The sequence below is a fragment of the Schistocerca serialis genome, chromosome 3, assembly GCF_023864345.2.
Source record: "Schistocerca serialis cubense isolate TAMUIC-IGC-003099 chromosome 3, iqSchSeri2.2, whole genome shotgun sequence".
NCBI classification, from domain to species: domain Eukaryota; kingdom Metazoa; phylum Arthropoda; class Insecta; order Orthoptera; family Acrididae; genus Schistocerca; species Schistocerca serialis.
Window position 1 is genome coordinate 326,940,226 of NC_064640.1, and position 18,066 is coordinate 326,958,291.

At 44.3% G+C, this 18,066-nt stretch overlaps 1 protein-coding gene across 1 annotated transcript in view; it reads left to right on the top strand.

Moving 5' to 3' along the window:
- LOC126470811 (cadherin-like and PC-esterase domain-containing protein 1) overlaps positions 1-18,066 on the top strand; it is a 117,288-nt gene that overhangs the window by 56,662 nt on the left and 42,560 nt on the right. The window contains exons 2-3 of the mRNA XM_050098822.1: positions 7,836-8,047; positions 15,260-15,361. Of these exons, the coding sequence (XP_049954779.1) occupies positions 7,836-8,047; positions 15,260-15,361 (314 nt within the window). The remainder of the gene's footprint in view (positions 1-7,835; positions 8,048-15,259; positions 15,362-18,066) is intronic.

The window sequence follows — 18,066 nt, forward strand, 5'->3', positions numbered from 1 at the left end:
GGTTGTAAAGCAGCTGAATGGATTGAAAATAAATAAATCGCCAGGTCCTGATGGGATTCCAATCAGTTTTACAGAGAGTACTCTACTGCATTGGCTCCTTACTTAGCCGGTGATCTTACCACTTCAGACGCTCGCCACCGCCAGACTGCCACCGCACTACTACCGAGCGTGCTTCCTGAGGGTGGCTCACAAAGACAAACGGAAGGGGCCAGAGGGGCAGCTTCCTATACCAACATGACAACGGACGGACAGAACCATACTAAGGATAGAAACCTCTCTGCTTTAAGAAAGCGTAGCTACGTGTTCCGACGTTGGTCCTACTGTTCTCTAGCAGACAGCCTTGTCTGCTACCCTCAAGCATGCAACTACAAACACATTTGATCATTCATCCTCTCACACAGAACTGAAGGGGGATGACAGTATCTTATCATATACAGTATATAACAGAAAGCGGATGTAGGTTCCGTATGAGACTGTGTGACATGAATTACATATAAACTGTGTTTTAAAGTGTAGTAGTGTGACAGATCGTCCTTGTTTACGTGTAAAAGTAACACGTTCCACTACTCAGTCTCCTCCCAGATAGTCAGAAACGCCACAGTAAATTTAGAAGAGGAATTTATTCCATAAATGACAACAGATTTAAGAAATCAAACATGAAAGGAATCCAACAGAGACCTTTCAAGGGCATCATCTGGAGTGCCCCAGGGAAGTGTGGTACATCCGCTGTTGTTTTCTATCTACATAAATGATCTTTTGGATAGGGTGGACAGCAATGTGCGGCTGTTTGCCGATGATGCTGTGGTGTACGGGAAGGCGTCGTCGTTGAGTGACTGTAGGATACAAGATGACTTGGACAGGATTTGTGATTGGTGTAAAGAATGGTAGCTAACTCTAAATAAAGATAAATGTAACTTAATGCAGATGAATAGGAAAAAGAATTCTGTAATGTTTGAATACTCCAGTAGTAGTGTAGCGCCTGACACAGTCACGTCGATTAAATACTTGGGCGTAACATTGCAGAGCGATATGAAGTGGGACAAGCATGTAATAGCAGTTGTGGGGAAGGCGGATAGTCGTCTTCGGTTCATTGGTAGAATTTTCGGAAGATGTGGTTCATCTGTAAAGGAGACCGCTTGTAAAACACTAATACGACCTATTCTTGAGTACTGCTCGAGCTTTTGGGATCCCTATCAGGTCGGATTGAAGGAGGACATAGAAGCAATTCAGAGGCGAGTTGATAGATTTGTTACTGGTAGGTTTGATCATTACGCGAGTGTTACGGAAATGCTTCAGGAACTCGAATGGGAGTCTCTAGAGGAAAGAAGGCGTTCTTTTCGTGAATCGTTACTGAGGAAATTTAGAGAACCAGCATTTGAGGCTGACTGCAGTGCAGTTTTACTGCCGCCAACTTACATTTCGCGGGAAGACCACAAAGATATGATAAGAGAGATTAGGGCTCGTACAGAGGCATATAGGCAGTCATTTTTTCCCTCGTTCTGTTTGGGAGTAGAACAGGGAGAGAAGATGCTAGTTGTGGTACGAGGTACCCTCTGCCACGCACCGTATGGTGGATTACGGAGTATGTATGTAGATGTAGATGTACATGTAAGTAAGTTTAAAGATGTTGAGGCAGGAACATCTGACCTGTGTGACAAACAAAGTGTTGAGCATCTTGTGACCGCAACCACCGAGTTTCACAAGCAAAATGTTGACAGATTGTTTCAGGACAATCGTCGTATCACTCAGAGAGAAACTGCAAGCACAATCAACATTTCACAAGAACGTGTGGGTCACATTATTGCTTTGCTTGGCTATTGGAAGATCTGTGCACTATGGGTACCCCGGATGCTGACTCCTGAAATGAAAGCTCACAGACTTGAAATTTGCGAGGGTCTCTTCTCTCGGTACGAGAATGAAGGTGACGACTTCCTCCATTCAATTATGACAGGAGACGAAACATGGGTACACCACTACGACCCGGATTTGAAACGTCAGTCTATGAAATATCGACACAAAGACTCGACCCAGAAAAAGAAATTCAAGACGCAGCCCTCAGCTGAAAAATCATGGCCACAGTGTTCTGGGACGCGGATGGTGTTATCGATGTTGATTTCCTTGATCGTGGAACAACAATAAATTCAGAGCGTTACATCACAACGCTGCGAACTCTGTAACGACGGCTACCAAGGGTCCGAAAGGAATAGGGAAATGTTATCCTGCAGCGTGACAATGCCAAACCACACACTTCACGTGCCACCACAGCAGAACTTTAGAGACTGAATCTCACCACCGTACGGCATCCTCCATACAGTCCAGATTGAGTACCGTCTGACTTCCATCTGTTCACGATAATGAAAGACTATCTGCGGCGACATCATTATGCTTCTGATGAAGACGTTAAGAGAACTGTGAGACTGTTGTTGCGGAAACAGAGTGTCGACTTCTTCGGTGACGCCTTCAGAAAATTTGTTCATCATTGGCACAAATGTATCCAATTAGCTGGTGACTATGTGAAAAAGTGAACATTGGTAATTAAAGATCACATTCTAATGATAATTTCTGCCTTTGATTAATTAAAATACTTCCATCCAATCTCAATTCACGAAGGTGGAGGCATTACTTTTCATTCAACCCTCGTATTATAGTACACATAGATATATATTAAAAGCAATACAGTTACTAAATGTAATACAATAAATTATCTTCAATATCGTAGAGGGCTACGAGATATCGACCAATTAGGAAATCGACCTTAGCACGTGCTCTGGATATCTGGCATTTGCTTCCTCCACATTGCAAATTTACGATAGCGGTGTCCGATTTAGAAAAGCGTCCACGCCGAGCAACCGTACCAGCTACATGTGACTCAGAAACACATCTCTAGCATATAAACGCCTCTGTGGTAGCTGTGGTTCTGGGGCTCGGTCCGCTGCATTCACTCTCTTGTATCGCCTCACTTGTACGATGCTCATAGCTAATACCATTTCAATATTACACTTTATTCTGGTTTTTACACTTTTCCTACAAATTAAAGATAGAGATGAAGACCATTTCGCAGGATTGTCTTTCAAATTAAAGCTCGACTGAGAGTATCTTTTTAATCAGATGTCTTATTCTACACACATCAAAAAAAGTTTTGCATCACGTCTGTTCCGAGAGCCTCGGAACCTGTACAGAAACCCGGGTTCCCGGGTTCGATTCCCGGCGGGGTCAGGGATTTTCTCTGCCTCGTGATGGCTGGGTGTTGTGTGCTGTCCTTAGGTTAGTTAGGTTTAAGTAGTTCTAAGTTCTTGGGGACTAATGACCACAGCAGTTGAGTCCCATAGTGCTCAGAGCCATTTGAACCATTTTTTTGAACCTGTACAGAAAATGGGAACAGAGATGAACATAAACATCATTTCCGCCCTTTTTATTGCTCATGAAAACCACCATACAGCGAGACCTTCACAGGTGGTGGTCCAGATTGCTGTACACACCGGTACCTCATACACCCAGTAGCACGTGCTCTTGCATTGATGCATGTCTGTATTCGTCGTGCATACTATACACAAGCTCATCAAGGCAATGTTGGTCCAGATTGTCCCACTCCTCAACGGCGATTCGGCGTAGACCCTTCAGAGTGGTTGGTGGGTCACGTCGTCCATTAACAGCCGTTTTCAATTATCCCAGGCATGTTCCTTAGGGTTCAAGTCTGGAGTACATGCTGGACACTCTAGTCGAGCCATGTCGTTATCCTGAAGGAAGTCATTCACTAGATGTGCACGATGGGGGCGCGAATATTCATCCATGAAGACGAAAGCCTCGCCAGTATGCTGCCGATACGGTTGCACTATCGGTGGTAAGACGGCATTCACGTATCGTACAGCCGTTACGGTGCCTTCCATGACCACCAGCGGCGTACGTCGGCCCCACAGAGTGCCACTCCAAAACAGCAGGGAACCTCCACCTTACTGAAATCGCTGAACAGTGTGTCTAAGGCTTTCAGCCTGACCGAGTTACCTCCGAACACGTCACCGACGATTGTCTGATTGAAGGCATATGCGACACTCATCGGTGAGGAGAACGTGATGCCAATCCTCAGCGGTCCATACGGCATGTTGTTAGGCCCATCTGTACCGCGCTGCATGGTACCGTGGTTGCAAAGATGGATGTCGCAATGGACGTCGGGAGTGAAGTTGCGTATCGTGCAGTCTATTGCGCACAGTTTGAGTCGTAACACGACGTCCTGTGGCTGCACGAAAAGCATTATTCAACACGGTGGCGTTGTTGTCAGGGTTCCTCCGAACCATAATCCGTAGGCAGCGGTCATCCACTGCAGTAGTACCCCTTGGGCAGCCTGACCAAGGTATGTCATCGACAGTTCCTGTCTCTCTGTATCTCCTCCATGTCCGAACAACATCACTTTGGTTCACTCTCCAGTCCGGAACCGTGCTGCTGGTACGGACGCAGGTTCGAATCCTGCCTCGGGCATGGATGTGTGTGCTATTCTTAGGTTAAAATGGTTCAAATGGCTCTGAGCACTATGGGACTTAACTTCTGAGGTCATCAGTCCCCTAGAACTTCGAGCTACTTAAACCTAACTAACCTAAAGACATCACACACATCCATGTCCGAGCCAGGATTCGAACCTTCGACCGTAGCGGTCGCCCGGTTCCAGACTGTAGCGCCTAGAACCGCTCGGCCACTCCGTCCGGCGTTCTTAGGTTAGTTAGGTTTAAGTAGTTCTAAGTCTAGGGGACTGATGACCCCAGATGTTATGTCCCATAGTGCTTAGAGCCATTTGAGCCATTTGGTTCATTCCGAGACGGCTGGAAATCTCCTTGTTGAGAGCCCTTCCTGGCACTAAGTAACAATGCGACCGCGGTCTAACCGCGGTATTGACCGTCTAGGTATGGTTGAACTATAGACACACGAGCTGTGTACCTCCTTCCTTGTGGAATGATTGGAACTGATCGGCTGTCGAACCCTTTCCGTCTGATAGGCGCTGCTTTTGCATGGTTGTTTACATCCTTGTGCGGGTTTAGTGACATTTCTGAACAGTCAAAATGACTGTGTCTGTGATACAATATCCAAATAGAATGTCTATAATAGTTCTGGAAACCGGGGTGATAAAAAATTTTTTATATGTGTGCATATTACTGTTTTCATACAACTCGCAACTGACAGTAGTTAGTGTTGAAGAAAATGTCGGCTCGACATGCTACTGGCGTGTAGTGTAATTTTTTTTTTTTTTTAAAGATACCGAGCTAGTTAGGCATAAATCATGTCTGTGACATACAAAATTGGACCGCCGCGTTGTAGCGAGTTCACTGAAACTTGTTCAGCATTTCTGGTTATTATGGTTAGATAGGACACCTAGCGCTGACCAGGCGCATACTGAAAGGTCTCAGGTTCGCCACACACGTACCCATCTAACAAGGGAAGCGTACGACCGGTTTTGCTCATCTTTCCCCGTGAGAAAATTTTCTGAAGGCTATGTTAGACCCTGAACTAACTATCACTAATGGAACCATTTCAAAAAATGGTTGAAATGGCTCTGAGCACTAAGCGACTTAACTTCTGAGGTCATCAGTCGCCTAGAACTTAGAACTAATTAAACCTAACTAACCTAAGGACATCACACACATCCATGCCCGAGGCAGGATTCGAACCCGCGACCGTAGCGTTCACGCGGTTCGAGACTGAAGAGCCTTTAACCGCACGGCCACACCGGCCGGCGGAACCATTTCATCTCCAAAGTTGTGTCACGTCAGTTAATTCATCTTTTTACTAATTTTAAATCGCTGTGTTCATCACTATTATGACTGAAATAATACACGGAGAAGTGCTTTTGCTACTCGGTGGTAGAATTTTTGGAAACGTGTTTGTATGCTGTCGGAATAACAGATAATGATTGCGTCATTATTTCACCTTTCTACGTTTTTAAGTTTAGGAATGACATCACGTAACACCGTAAGCTGCTGTTGTAAATATTTTTTAATAAGCGATCCGTTTCCGTCGAACACGATTCTCCAAACTGCATCCGCTGTCCCGTTATGTTTTTATTTATTTACACTATACCACTTATGTATGTTTACCCCTTGTACACGCAATGCAAAATGTTTTGAAAGTTTACCGTCTTACCTCCTTGCCTAGGGACGCCAGATGAAAGTTGATGTCAAGCCCTGAATCAAAATTGCGCAACAGATAACTGGGGAGGGGAGCTTGAGAGCGCTACCTAGAGAGTGTGCCCTTTCTGTACGACACTAGGCAAGAGGCTGGGGGGCTCACACGCTGATGTGTGGGTCCCTGTATTCTATATCTTTTATTTTAAATGAATTCCTTTAACTTGACTTCTTTGTGATTTTCAAGGTATGTTAAAGATTGATGACAATTGATTACGTATTTATTTTAAATATTATCACTCGATTTTACAGCGATTGCAACAATTGTTCCAGTTTACAGATATTACAATTTTACAAGTTATAGCTCGGGTATATTATATAGGAATCTGCACGCACTTTTCTACGGGCAAGACGGAATTGCGTTGGCCAAATGTATACCACCAAAGCCTCCCAATTATTTTACGTAGGACATCCACTACGTGAGGAGGATAACAGGCAAACTGGGGACCAGATACATTAACACAGGGGTCAAATTTCCTAAATTAACGAGATCATTCATTCCCTTACACAATCCGAAGCTGGAAATAAAAGAATTAGTACAAATATTCAAATACCTCTCTTCCATGCGTGAACATTGAGACAGACGCACTGAGGGCACGTCTGCTCACTTACCCGTCTTCTGTAACACCCCCTAGAATATGGCGGGCACCCGGACGTCTTCCTGGGCCCCGGTGGAGGGGGTGGTCGAACCACTTGGCCGTGACCAACCTCTCCACCCAACATCTTGTGACACTGGAAAGTCTTTGACTTTTACCTGCCTGTGCTGTCTCTCTGATCCCCTAGCCAGGAGTATGGTTGGTACTACTATACTACAGAACTACTTCCCAACAAAGATTTGGCCACGCTTTACGGAAAGGTGTGAGGAGGATTCGGAAAGGTCATGTGCAGATTCACATCCACATACAAGAAATGCATAATACAAGACACATATAAATACATATTATGAAGCCTGCCACATTTCTTTCCACCCGTCCACATGGGTTCTGTTGCACCCGCGGCCGGCCGCGTCGTGTAATAAAATTAGCTGCGGAGCCGCCTCTGTTTCTATTTCCCGGGGCGAGCGAGCAGCGAAACCTGCTGCTTATAGAGCGGAAACTACTGTACCGTTTCATTTTAAATATCGCACATCTCATATTAGCGTACGTAACTTTCTGGCTGCTAATTTTTGTTTACTGATCTAGTTCCAGTCAACTTTTTAACATTCTATTCCGTTTCTGACGTCGTAGTATTCCAAAGTAATGATTGCTGTCAAGCCAAGCTATAACCATTGCTTGTATTTTTGCTACTGTTTTGGAACATACTTTCTCCTCTCAAACATTAGCGATCTGTGGCGCCTTGCCACGGTTCGCGCGGCTCGCCCCGTCGGAGGTTCAAGTCCTCCTTCTGGCAAGGGTGTCTGTTGTCCTTAGCGTAAGTTAGTTTAAGTTAGATTAAGTAGTGTGTAAACTAAGGGACCGATGACGTCAGCAGTTTGATCCCATAGGCTCTTAACACAAATTTCCAAATTTTTCCGTGGACAATGGTCCTTGGTTTCTTTCTTTCTCGATTTCCTAAGAGTTCCTAACTTACTATATAATGAGAGTTCTGAAGCCTATCTACACAAGCTTTATTCTAATCTGCGTATTCGAAGACGTAATAGCGTGATACGTGTTGTTTCTGGTGGTGAAGCTGCTGTTCGTGGGAGACTCGACGAACCGCGGGATGCTGCACTACGTGCTGGAGCGGCTCAACGCCAGCCTACTAGACGGCGACAAGACGCACGAGATGCGCGTCTACCACGCAGGCGCCACCACGCTGGCCTTCGCCTACTACCCGCAGTTCTGGCTCGCGCCACCTCAGCGACCAGTCTTCGACAGGACGCTGTACAGCCTCATCAACAGGTGCGCTCTCCACCAGTGTACGCCTCCTACTAACGTCACAAACAGTTACTTAAATTTTTTCAGCACGTTCACAAAATGTTTTAGTGGTCTCATACGTGGCCAAAACGATAGACTATATAGGGTGTTACAAAAAGGTACGGCCAAACTTTCAGGAAACATTCCTCACACACAAATAAAGAAAAGATGTTATGTGGACATTTGTCCGGAAACGCTTAATTTACATGTTAGAGCTCATTTTAGTTTCGTCAGTATGTACTCCAACGTGGTCAAATTGTAAATTTTCACAATCAATATGTGTGGGCTGACGAGAATCCGCACGCAATTGTGCAATCACGTCAACAACACAGATTTTCTGTGAACGTTTGGGCAGGCATTGTTGGTGACGTCTTGATTGGGTCCCATGTTCTTCCACCTACGCTCAATGGAGCATGTTATCATGATTTCATACGGGATACTCTACCTGTGCTGCTAGAAGATGTGCCTTTTACAAGTACGACACAACATGTGGTTCGTGCTCGATGGAGCTCCTGCACATTTCAGTCGAAGTGTTCGTACGCTTCTCAACAACAGATTCGATGACCGATGGATTGGTAGAGGTGGACCAATTCCATGGCCTCCGTGCTCTCCTGACCTCAACCCTCTTGACTTTCATTTATGGGGGTATTTGAAAGCTCTTGTCTACGCAACCCCGGTACCAAATGTAGAGACTCTTGGTGCTCGTATTGTGGACGGCTGTGATACAATACGCCATTCTCCAGGGCTGTATCAGCGCATCAGGGATTCCATGCGACGGAGGGTGGATGCATGTATCCTCGCTAACGGAGGACATTTTGAACATTTCCTGTAACAAAGTGTTTGAAGTCACGCTGGTACGTTCTGTTGCTGTGTTTTTCCATTCCATGATTAATGTGATTTGAAGAGAAGTAATAAAAAGAGCTCTAACATGGAGAGTAAGCGTTTCCGGACACATGTCCACATAACATATTTTCTTTCTTTGTGTGTGAGGAATGTTTCCTGAAAGTTTGGCCCTACCTTTTTGTAACACCCTGTATAAATTAGAGCTAGGAACGTACATAACAGCTGGTGTAGTATCCCAGTCTCACTTACAACAAAAACAGAGAATCCTAATTTTTTTATTTCTATTTCCAAACATTCTTTGTATGAAACACTTAAAAATGAAAAAAAAATCAAAAGAGCTATTTCTAAGTATGGCGAAATATTAAAACCTGTATAACGTCCTGACAAATAATTCCAGCAAATAAGTATAATGCTACTAGGCCATACTATTTAATTTATTTACGTAATATAATCAAATACACTGTCCAGTCACATTACTGTGATCACCTGTCAAAAACGTGAATGATCATCTTTTGCAGCGCGGACAGCTGAGAGACGTGCAGGGAGAGGTACCGACAGGTATGTGGACCTATGCCGACTCCAGTTCCGCGCTCAGCTGCGCTAGGTTTCTCGGATGAGGATTTACGGTGCGAACAATCAAATCGAGGTGGCCCCACAGATTCTACATTGGATTTAAAACCTGGCTGTTTAGTGGAAAAGAGAGTCTCTTAGAAACACGGACGTACACTCCGAGCTGTGTTACATGTTGCATTGTCGTGGTGGTAGATGCTATCGTGCCGAGGAAAAACAGAGTGAATGTGTGGCTGGACACGGTCCGCAAGAACAGATGCAATCTTCTGTTGATCCATTGTGTCTTCCAGAATGATGACGTAATTCAGGGTATACCACGAAGACATTCCCCAGAACACAACGCTTCCTCTTCCGCCCTGGACCCTACCGACGATTGTTGCGATGATTTAAGACATTCCACACCGATGGAGCATAAAACGTGATTCACCTGAAAAGCCACCTGTCACCTTCTACTCTTGGATCGAAAGCTTTTGTATGTGAGATAAATCGCTCCGTTTCCTCATTACGACAACGACAGCACTGGTTTCGGCGTCCCCGTACGTGTTTCATACACTGCCCACTGCTAGTGCTGCCACCTACCGTCTGTGAGTGGTTATTGCACGTTGACGTAGATCATAGACGGTGGTCCCATTAATCTGACTGTACCGGGTGGAAGAGAAGAATGAACCACTAGGATTGTGAATAAGAGACTATACAGGGTGGTCGGAAATTCCCGTCACATACTTCTGGGAGTGAGTTCGTATTTTGAATAGGAACCCGCGTCCGGAAACGTCATCCAGCGAGACTACAGAGCGTCAAAGTTATAGGCACGGGCGTCTCTAAATGTACGTATACACCGGATGATTCCGTGATAATGTTACAGACTTTCTAGGATGATGGAGAACGATAAATGTATTAATTTGAAGTAGGAACCCCTGTACCGGAAACGAACGAGTCGAAAATTATAAACGAAAACTGTTCTGATATCTCTGACGGTTGAATACATGTACCGGTTCTTGTGTTGCGACGAGTGTAGGCTTAGTAACTTTCAGTGGTGGTAGTGTAGAGAAAAACGACAAAAAATGTCCAATAAATGTCGGCTCTAAATTACATACCTTAGGAGCTATGACCACTCTTTTATCTTCGCTAATGTGAAACACATCTCCTCTACTGAGCAAGTGTTCATAGCTGTTAAAGTACGCACTTTAGATCCCACGTTTATTGGACATTTTTTCTCGTTTTTGCCCATGCCATCACCACTGAAAGTTACCAGCCCTACACTCTTCGCAAAACGAGAACCGGTACATCTAATCAACTGTCAGAAGTATCAGAACGGTTTTCGTTTATAACTATCGACTCGTTCGTTTCCGATACAGGGATCCTTACTTCAAATTAATACATTTATCGTTCTCCATCATCCTAGAAAGTTTGTAACATCGCCCCGTGTATACGTACATTTACAGACGCCCGTTCCTATAACTTTGACGCTCTGTAGTCTCGTTGCATGACGTATCCGGACATGGCTTCCTATTCAAAATACGATTTTCTCACTCCCCTCTAAAAGTCCTAGAGGTCTGTAACGGGAATTTACGACCACCCTGTATAATTTTCCAGAACATTAGGAATTGCCTCTTTTTTAATATTATAATCATATTATGCCAAGCACCGATCGAAAATTCAATTAATTTTATAAACTATATTTCATTTTTGAATTTAAATACATAGAAGGCGCGAATAAAATAGTAGGTGCGATTCAGGCTTTAATGTATCGAGAAACTGTATTAATCTGCATATGTATTATTGTAATAGTAATCAAAGAAAAAATCATGTTCGAAGTTATTTGTTGAGGTTGACATGTCAATTACACTTACTCAGCATATGTTTTTGATGTAGCAAATTTTACAAATTAATACTCATTTATACTGTATTAAGTTACTAATATAGGCCGACGAAAGGAATTTTGTGCCAGCATTGACAGTGGCGATTCGTGGAACTGTTCCAGCCAGCTGCATGACTATTGCAAGAAAAGGCAGAGATAAGAGCTTTACGACCAGTACAGCTGCTTCCAGTGAACATACAGAGAAGTGAGCGCGCAGTGGTCTGAATGGTGCTTGACGCGTGAAACAAAGATAATGTCTTGGAGGTCGAAATAGCTGGTAACTTAACGCTTTCCGTCTCGGCAGTTGACTGAGACGACAAATTTCCTAAAAGTATCACTTCTTTGCTGCAGTTCTTAGTTTCTTGACACTTGACAATAAATTATTCTCTTCACTGCCACCGTCACGCTTTCGGGTCTTAGTGAATGAAACTTTACAATTCCATCTAGACAGAGAAGACTCTTTCTAACCGTACTTGGCGTTCCACTTCAGTGTGCTCTTTCAAGTAGAACACCACATTATACACTGAAGAAGTCCAAAGAAACTGGTATAGGCATGCGTATTCATATATAGAGATATGTAAACAGGCAGAATACGGCGCTGCGGTCGACAATGTCATGATAAGACAACAAGTGTCTGGCGCAGTTGTTAAATCGGTTACTGCTGTTACAATGGTAGGTTATCAATGCTTAAGTTAGTTTGAACGTGGTGTTATAGTCGGCGTACGAGCGATGGGACACAGAATCTCCGAGGTAGCGATGAAGTGGGGTTCTCCCGTACAACAATTTCACGAGTGTACCGTGAACATCAGGAATCCGGTAAAACATCAAGTATCCGACATCACTGTGGTCGGAAGAAGATCCTGCAAGAACGGGACCAACGACGACTAAAAAAATCGTTCAAAGTGACAGAAGTGCAACCCTTCCGCAAACAGATGCACATTTCAATGCTGGATCAACAACAAGTGTCAGCGTCCGAACCGTTCAACGAAACATTATCGATATGAGTTTCCGGAGCCGAAAGCCCACTCGTGTACTCTTGATGCCTGCACAACACAACGCTTTACGCCTGGCCTGGGCTCATCAACACCGACATTCGACTGTTGAAGACTGGAAGAATGTTGCCTGCTCGGACGAGTCCCATTTCAAATTGTATCGAGCGGATGGACGTGTAAGGGTACGGAGACAGCCTCATGACTCTATGGACCCTGCATGCCATCATGGAACTGTTCAGTCTGGTGGAGACTTTGTAATGGTGTGGGTCGTGTGCAGTTGGAGTGATATGAGACCCCTGATACGTCTAGATACGACTCTAAGGGAGTCACTTTCGTAAGCATCCTGTCTGATAACGGATTTTTAGACATCTCTGCAAGATTCATGGTGTCAGCTCCCTCCAGCACTACTTCAGATATTAGTCGAGTCCATGCCAAGTAGTGGTGCGTCACTTCTGCGTGCTCGCTGGGGCCCTACACGATATTAGGCAGGTGTACCAGTTTCTTTGGCTCTGTAGTGTATTAAAACTATTTCAATGAAAACAGTCTTGATCGCATGAAGCTATTTACACTGAGGTGATGAAAGTGATGTGGTAGCGTATATGATGGCGGTAGTGTCGAAAATGGTACAAATGGCTCTGAGCACTATGGGACTTAACTTAGAACTACTTAAACCTAACTAACCTAAGGATATCTCACACATCCACGCCCGAGGCAGGATTCGAACCTGCGACCATAGCGGTCGCGCGGCTCCAGACTGTAGCGCCTAGAACCGCTCGGCCACTCCGGCCGGCCGGTAGTGTCGCTTACACAAGGGATAATAGGGCAGTGCATTGGCCCAGCTGTCATTTGAACTCATATGATACATGTGAAAAGTTTTCCGACGTGGTAGTCGTCCCACGATGAGAAATAACAGACTTTGAACATGAAATGGTAGTTGGAGCTACACGCATGCGACAAATCATTTTGGAAATCGTTGCGGGTTGTTTGGGGGAGGAGACCAGACACCGAAGTCATCGGTCTCATCGGATTAGGGATGGAAGGGGAAGGAAGTTAGCCGTGAATTGTCAAAGGAACCATCCCGGCATTTGCCTGGAGCAATTTAGGGAAATGACGGAAAACCTAAATCAGGATAGCCGGATCAGGATTCAACCGTCGTCCTCCCGAATGCGAGTCCATTGTACTAGCCACTGCGCCACCTCGCTAGGTAAAATCGTTAGGGAATTGAATATTTCGAAATCTATAGTTTATAGTTTGCCGGGAATACCAAATTTCAGGCATTACCTCTCATCACGGACAACGCGGCGGCCAAGGTTTACAATTGACGACAGAGAGTAGCGGCGTTTGTGTAGAGTTGTCAGTGCTAACAGAAAAGCAACACTGCGTGAAGTAACCGCACAAATCAAAGTTGGAAAAAACTAACATATTCGTTAGGATATTTCTTTGAAATTTAGCGTTAATGGCCTATGGCAGCAGTCGACCGACACGAGTGCCTTTGCCAACACCACGAAGTCGTCTGTAGCGCCTCTACTGGGCTCTTGACTATATCGGTTGGATGCTAGACGATTGGAAAACAGTGGCCTGGTCAGATGAGTACCGATGTTAATTGGTAAGATCTGAAGACAGGGTTCGAACATGACGCAGACCCAATGAAGCCATGAACCCAAGTTGTCAACAAGGCACCACAATGGCGTCGGCTGTGTTCACATGGAATGGACTGGGTCCCTTAGTCAAACTGAAGCGATAATTAACTGAAAATGTTTATATTCGGCTACTTGGAGACCATTTACAGGCATTCACGGACTCATTGTTCACGAAGAACGATGAAATTTTTGTAGATAATCATGCGCCATGTCACTGCGCCACAATTGTTCGCTACTGTGGGATATAATAGTGAGATAAATTCCTGCACCGGCAACACTTTCGCAGTTATGGACGGCTAAAGACTCAGCATGCCACAATATTTTTGCAGGGGACTTTCAACGACTTTCTGAGTCCATGCCACGTCGAGTTGCTACTGTACGCCGGGCAAAAGGAGGTCCGAAACGTTGATAGGAGGTATCCCATGACTTTCGTCACCTCAGTGTGTTTCATACGTTACCAGCTTCGATCTCTTATGAGACTGTTTTATTTTGTGAGAAAGGGCAATACACTTTCTAAGTGGTCAAAGGACTTGAGTAAAAGCGTCAGAATAAAGTAATATGGAAAAATGGTTATGCTTTTGTATCATTTTACTCTTATGATTCTGTCAATTCCTTTGACTTCTAAGAAAATGTATCACTCTTTGTTACAGAGTAAAATGGTCTGATGAAGATCCTATAAGAGATCGAAACCGGTCCCCGTATGAAATAAATAAGCTACTGCTTTTGTTGAAATAATTTCATTATGGTTTTATGGATCGCAATTTCTTCGACTGACTATGTTCCAAAAATGTTTGCCACATAATATTCCTCCAGTTGTCAGGCTAAGACTTTGCTTAGTCGTGTTGAAGCATTCGTCTAAGTGAAGCGAACCATTCAGAACACTGGTGAAAAAACCCAGAAAAAAAGTCTTATTTTAAATAACAGCTGATGTAAAAAGTCTGTAAAACTTAGCTTTATTGCAGGTAATGGGAATTTAAAAAAGAGAAGCTATCGTCAGAGACTCAACCACATACCGGGTATCTCCTGTCGCGACTGTAATGCATTAAATTAAAGGTAATTTGTGCCTTTCACTTATGATGATTTAGCCAGATCATGAAATTTCATAGCACACTGTATCTCTAACACATTTATCAGACGTTCTCCCTTATAGGCCAGCGTATATGATATCAAAGACGAAATATTTCGATTGCAAATGGCTTAGAAGAGGAGATTATTAAGCACTATGGATATGAAAACTGCTTTTGAGAAGTCTCTTTTAAGAGAGAAAGTTAGTATGCTTGGGTTTGTGTTGCAGGTCTCGTCCGCTAGAGAACGACAGCTCTACGGTGCTGGTTGTGGGCGGCGTCCACTGGCTGGCCACGCACCATCTGCACGTGCTGCTTCGAGTCTTACGCAGGTTCTTTCTTCCACACAATACAGATATTGTTGTCCACGTCCTTAAGTTCACAACACTAAACATAAGTACACTGAAACTTCCTAGTAGATTAAAAACTGTGTACCGAACCTCGGATCCGGGAACTCGTACCGTTGTGGTACAAATTTTGAATCTACCACGATGTTTCGAATTAGCACACTCTACACTGCAGTGTTAGATTCATTCTGTAAACACACTAGGCTGTGGCTAAAGTCTTCCTCCGCTATATATTTTGTACCGAGAGTGTTGGTTTTGTAAGGTACACAGGAAAACGTCTGTAAACTTTGTATGCTAGGACACAGGTACTGGAATAAGTAAAGATGTGAGGTTGGATAGCTTCTCATGCCTGGATTGTTCAGTCGGTAAACACTATTGGAGGGTTCAGGGTTTGATTCCCGTTACAGGACAATGTTTTAATATGCCTGCAAGTTTTAAAACATCGAATATTCTGTTACACAGCGAAAGGTTTAGTCTCAGTACACTGCTCATTCAGGAGAGGTGATTAAATCTATAGTATGAAACCAAGTTTTCCCGAACCTTTATTCGAAACTGCAGTCGAAGCTCACTTATTTGTTTAACTTTTGTAGCGCCGTTTTGTAGGAGACGGTCCCTTCGGCTTCTGTAAGGCTTTCAGTCTTACGGGAAGTGATCTGAGGAGCAGGCCAATCCCTGCGCAGAACAAAACAAGGAAACACACCGCTTTATTCATTGGAGCTGTATTCTGTAGAAGCAGTGTTTTTTTAATATCACCACGGCCTAATTCTACTAAGATCCTAATCCATTTATGTTAATTGTATGTGTATAATGGCTTTGGTATTGACGGCACTGTATGGGTACGATTCTTTTCTTCTTCGTTTCCTATTTATACCTGAACGACATTTTCTTTAAGACGACTCATTGGGGTCTGGAGAAAAACAGGTGTCGTGCAGTCATCAAGGGCGTGCGAGTGGGCCTTTGGCACTGAAAGCCCATATCGATGATGTTCCATTGAATGGTTCGAACGCCGACACTTGTTGATGCCCAACACTGAAATGTCCAGCAATCTGCAGAACCGTGGCACTTCTGTCACGTTGAACGATTCTCCTCAATCGTCGTTGGTCCCGTTCTTGCAGGATCTTCTTCCGGCCGCAGCAATGCCGGAGATTTGATGTTTTACCGGATTCCTGTTATTCGCGGTACACTCGTGAAATGGTCGTTCAGGAAGATCCCCACTTCATGGCTGCCTCGGACATGCTGTGTGCCGCGCTGGATTAGCCGAGCGGTCTGAGACGCTGCAGTCGTGGACTGTGCGGCTGGTCCCGACGGAGGTTCGAGTTCTCCCTCGGGTATGTGTGTGTGTGTTTGTCCTTAGGATAATTTAGGTTAAGTAGTGTGTAAGCTCAGGGACTGATAACCTTAGCAGTTAAGTCCCGTAAGATTTCACACATTTTGACATGCTGTGTGCCATCGTTCGCGCGCCCACTATAGCACCACTTTCAAACACACTGAAATCTTGATAACCAGCCATTATAGCAGCAGTAACCGATCTAACAACTGCACCAGACCCAGACATTTGTTGTCTTATCTAGGCGTTGCCGACCACAGCCCTGTAGTCTGCCTGTTTACATATCTCTATATTAGAATACGCTTGCCTATACCAGTTTCTTTGGCACTTCACTATAGAAGTCAACAGACAGAAAAGCTTTACAGTCCTCTGACACGAACAAGTAACTTAGACCTACAAAACCCAAGCTATTTTTGAACATATTCAACAAGTCTCGGCAAATAACAGTCGGAGCGTTCTACCGATCGTTCACTTTTTCGCGACAATAGAAACCCTCTCCTTGGTAATGGATCTATTCGAGAACCGGTGTGCAAACGTCCTCAGCGGTGGAAGATCTCTTTTCAGCCAGATTTTCTTTCAACGTTCCGAAAATATGGAAATCGGGTGTACAAGATCTGGACATTCCGATCACCGTCATCCCCCTCTGTGCAGCTTTGGTAAGATTGTTGGCACCATTTCGCAAGGGCTGGACACGAAATTGCATCTGACCCATATACAACCAGAATTTCTTGGTGAATGTGTTTGGGGTTTATATATTTTGCCCATGTTCCGCGTACTTGACCATTGGATCATACACTGTAATATATATTTTTTATCCGCACCGCAGCAGAACTGTGTCCGCAGGAAACCTGCGACATGTACTCTCTTCTAAGAATGTGCCACTCTTGTTCCGCTATGGTCTTAGCGTAGGACGACATGTGTAACTTACCTTATGAAGTCCCTACGTATAATGTACATTGCCAAAAAAAAAAAAAAAAAAAAAAAAAAAAAAAAAAAAAAAAAAAACGCAACAGCCTCAGGGACTCAGTTCTGTGGCATCATGGCATATTATGTGCAACCTGTGGGGTTACAGAGTTAGTGATTCATTTGTCATGATCATAGGGGGTCCGATGACAGGAGGCCTGTTTGTGTACCCCTGTTCTGACTCTGCTGCCAATAACTCTGCTGGGCTTCGAGATGAACATTGTTTGCAACATTCATTCTAGGGTACAAGCATGCATCACCAACGAGTACGTGCTCCTATCGGACAACTTCAGCAGTTTGTACGGGATCACACACATTTCCTGCAGAAAGTTGGGTGAAAGTGTGCGGGGGATTGCTGCACATGTTGGGAACAGTGTCTCGTTGGTGCGTCGCTAATTTC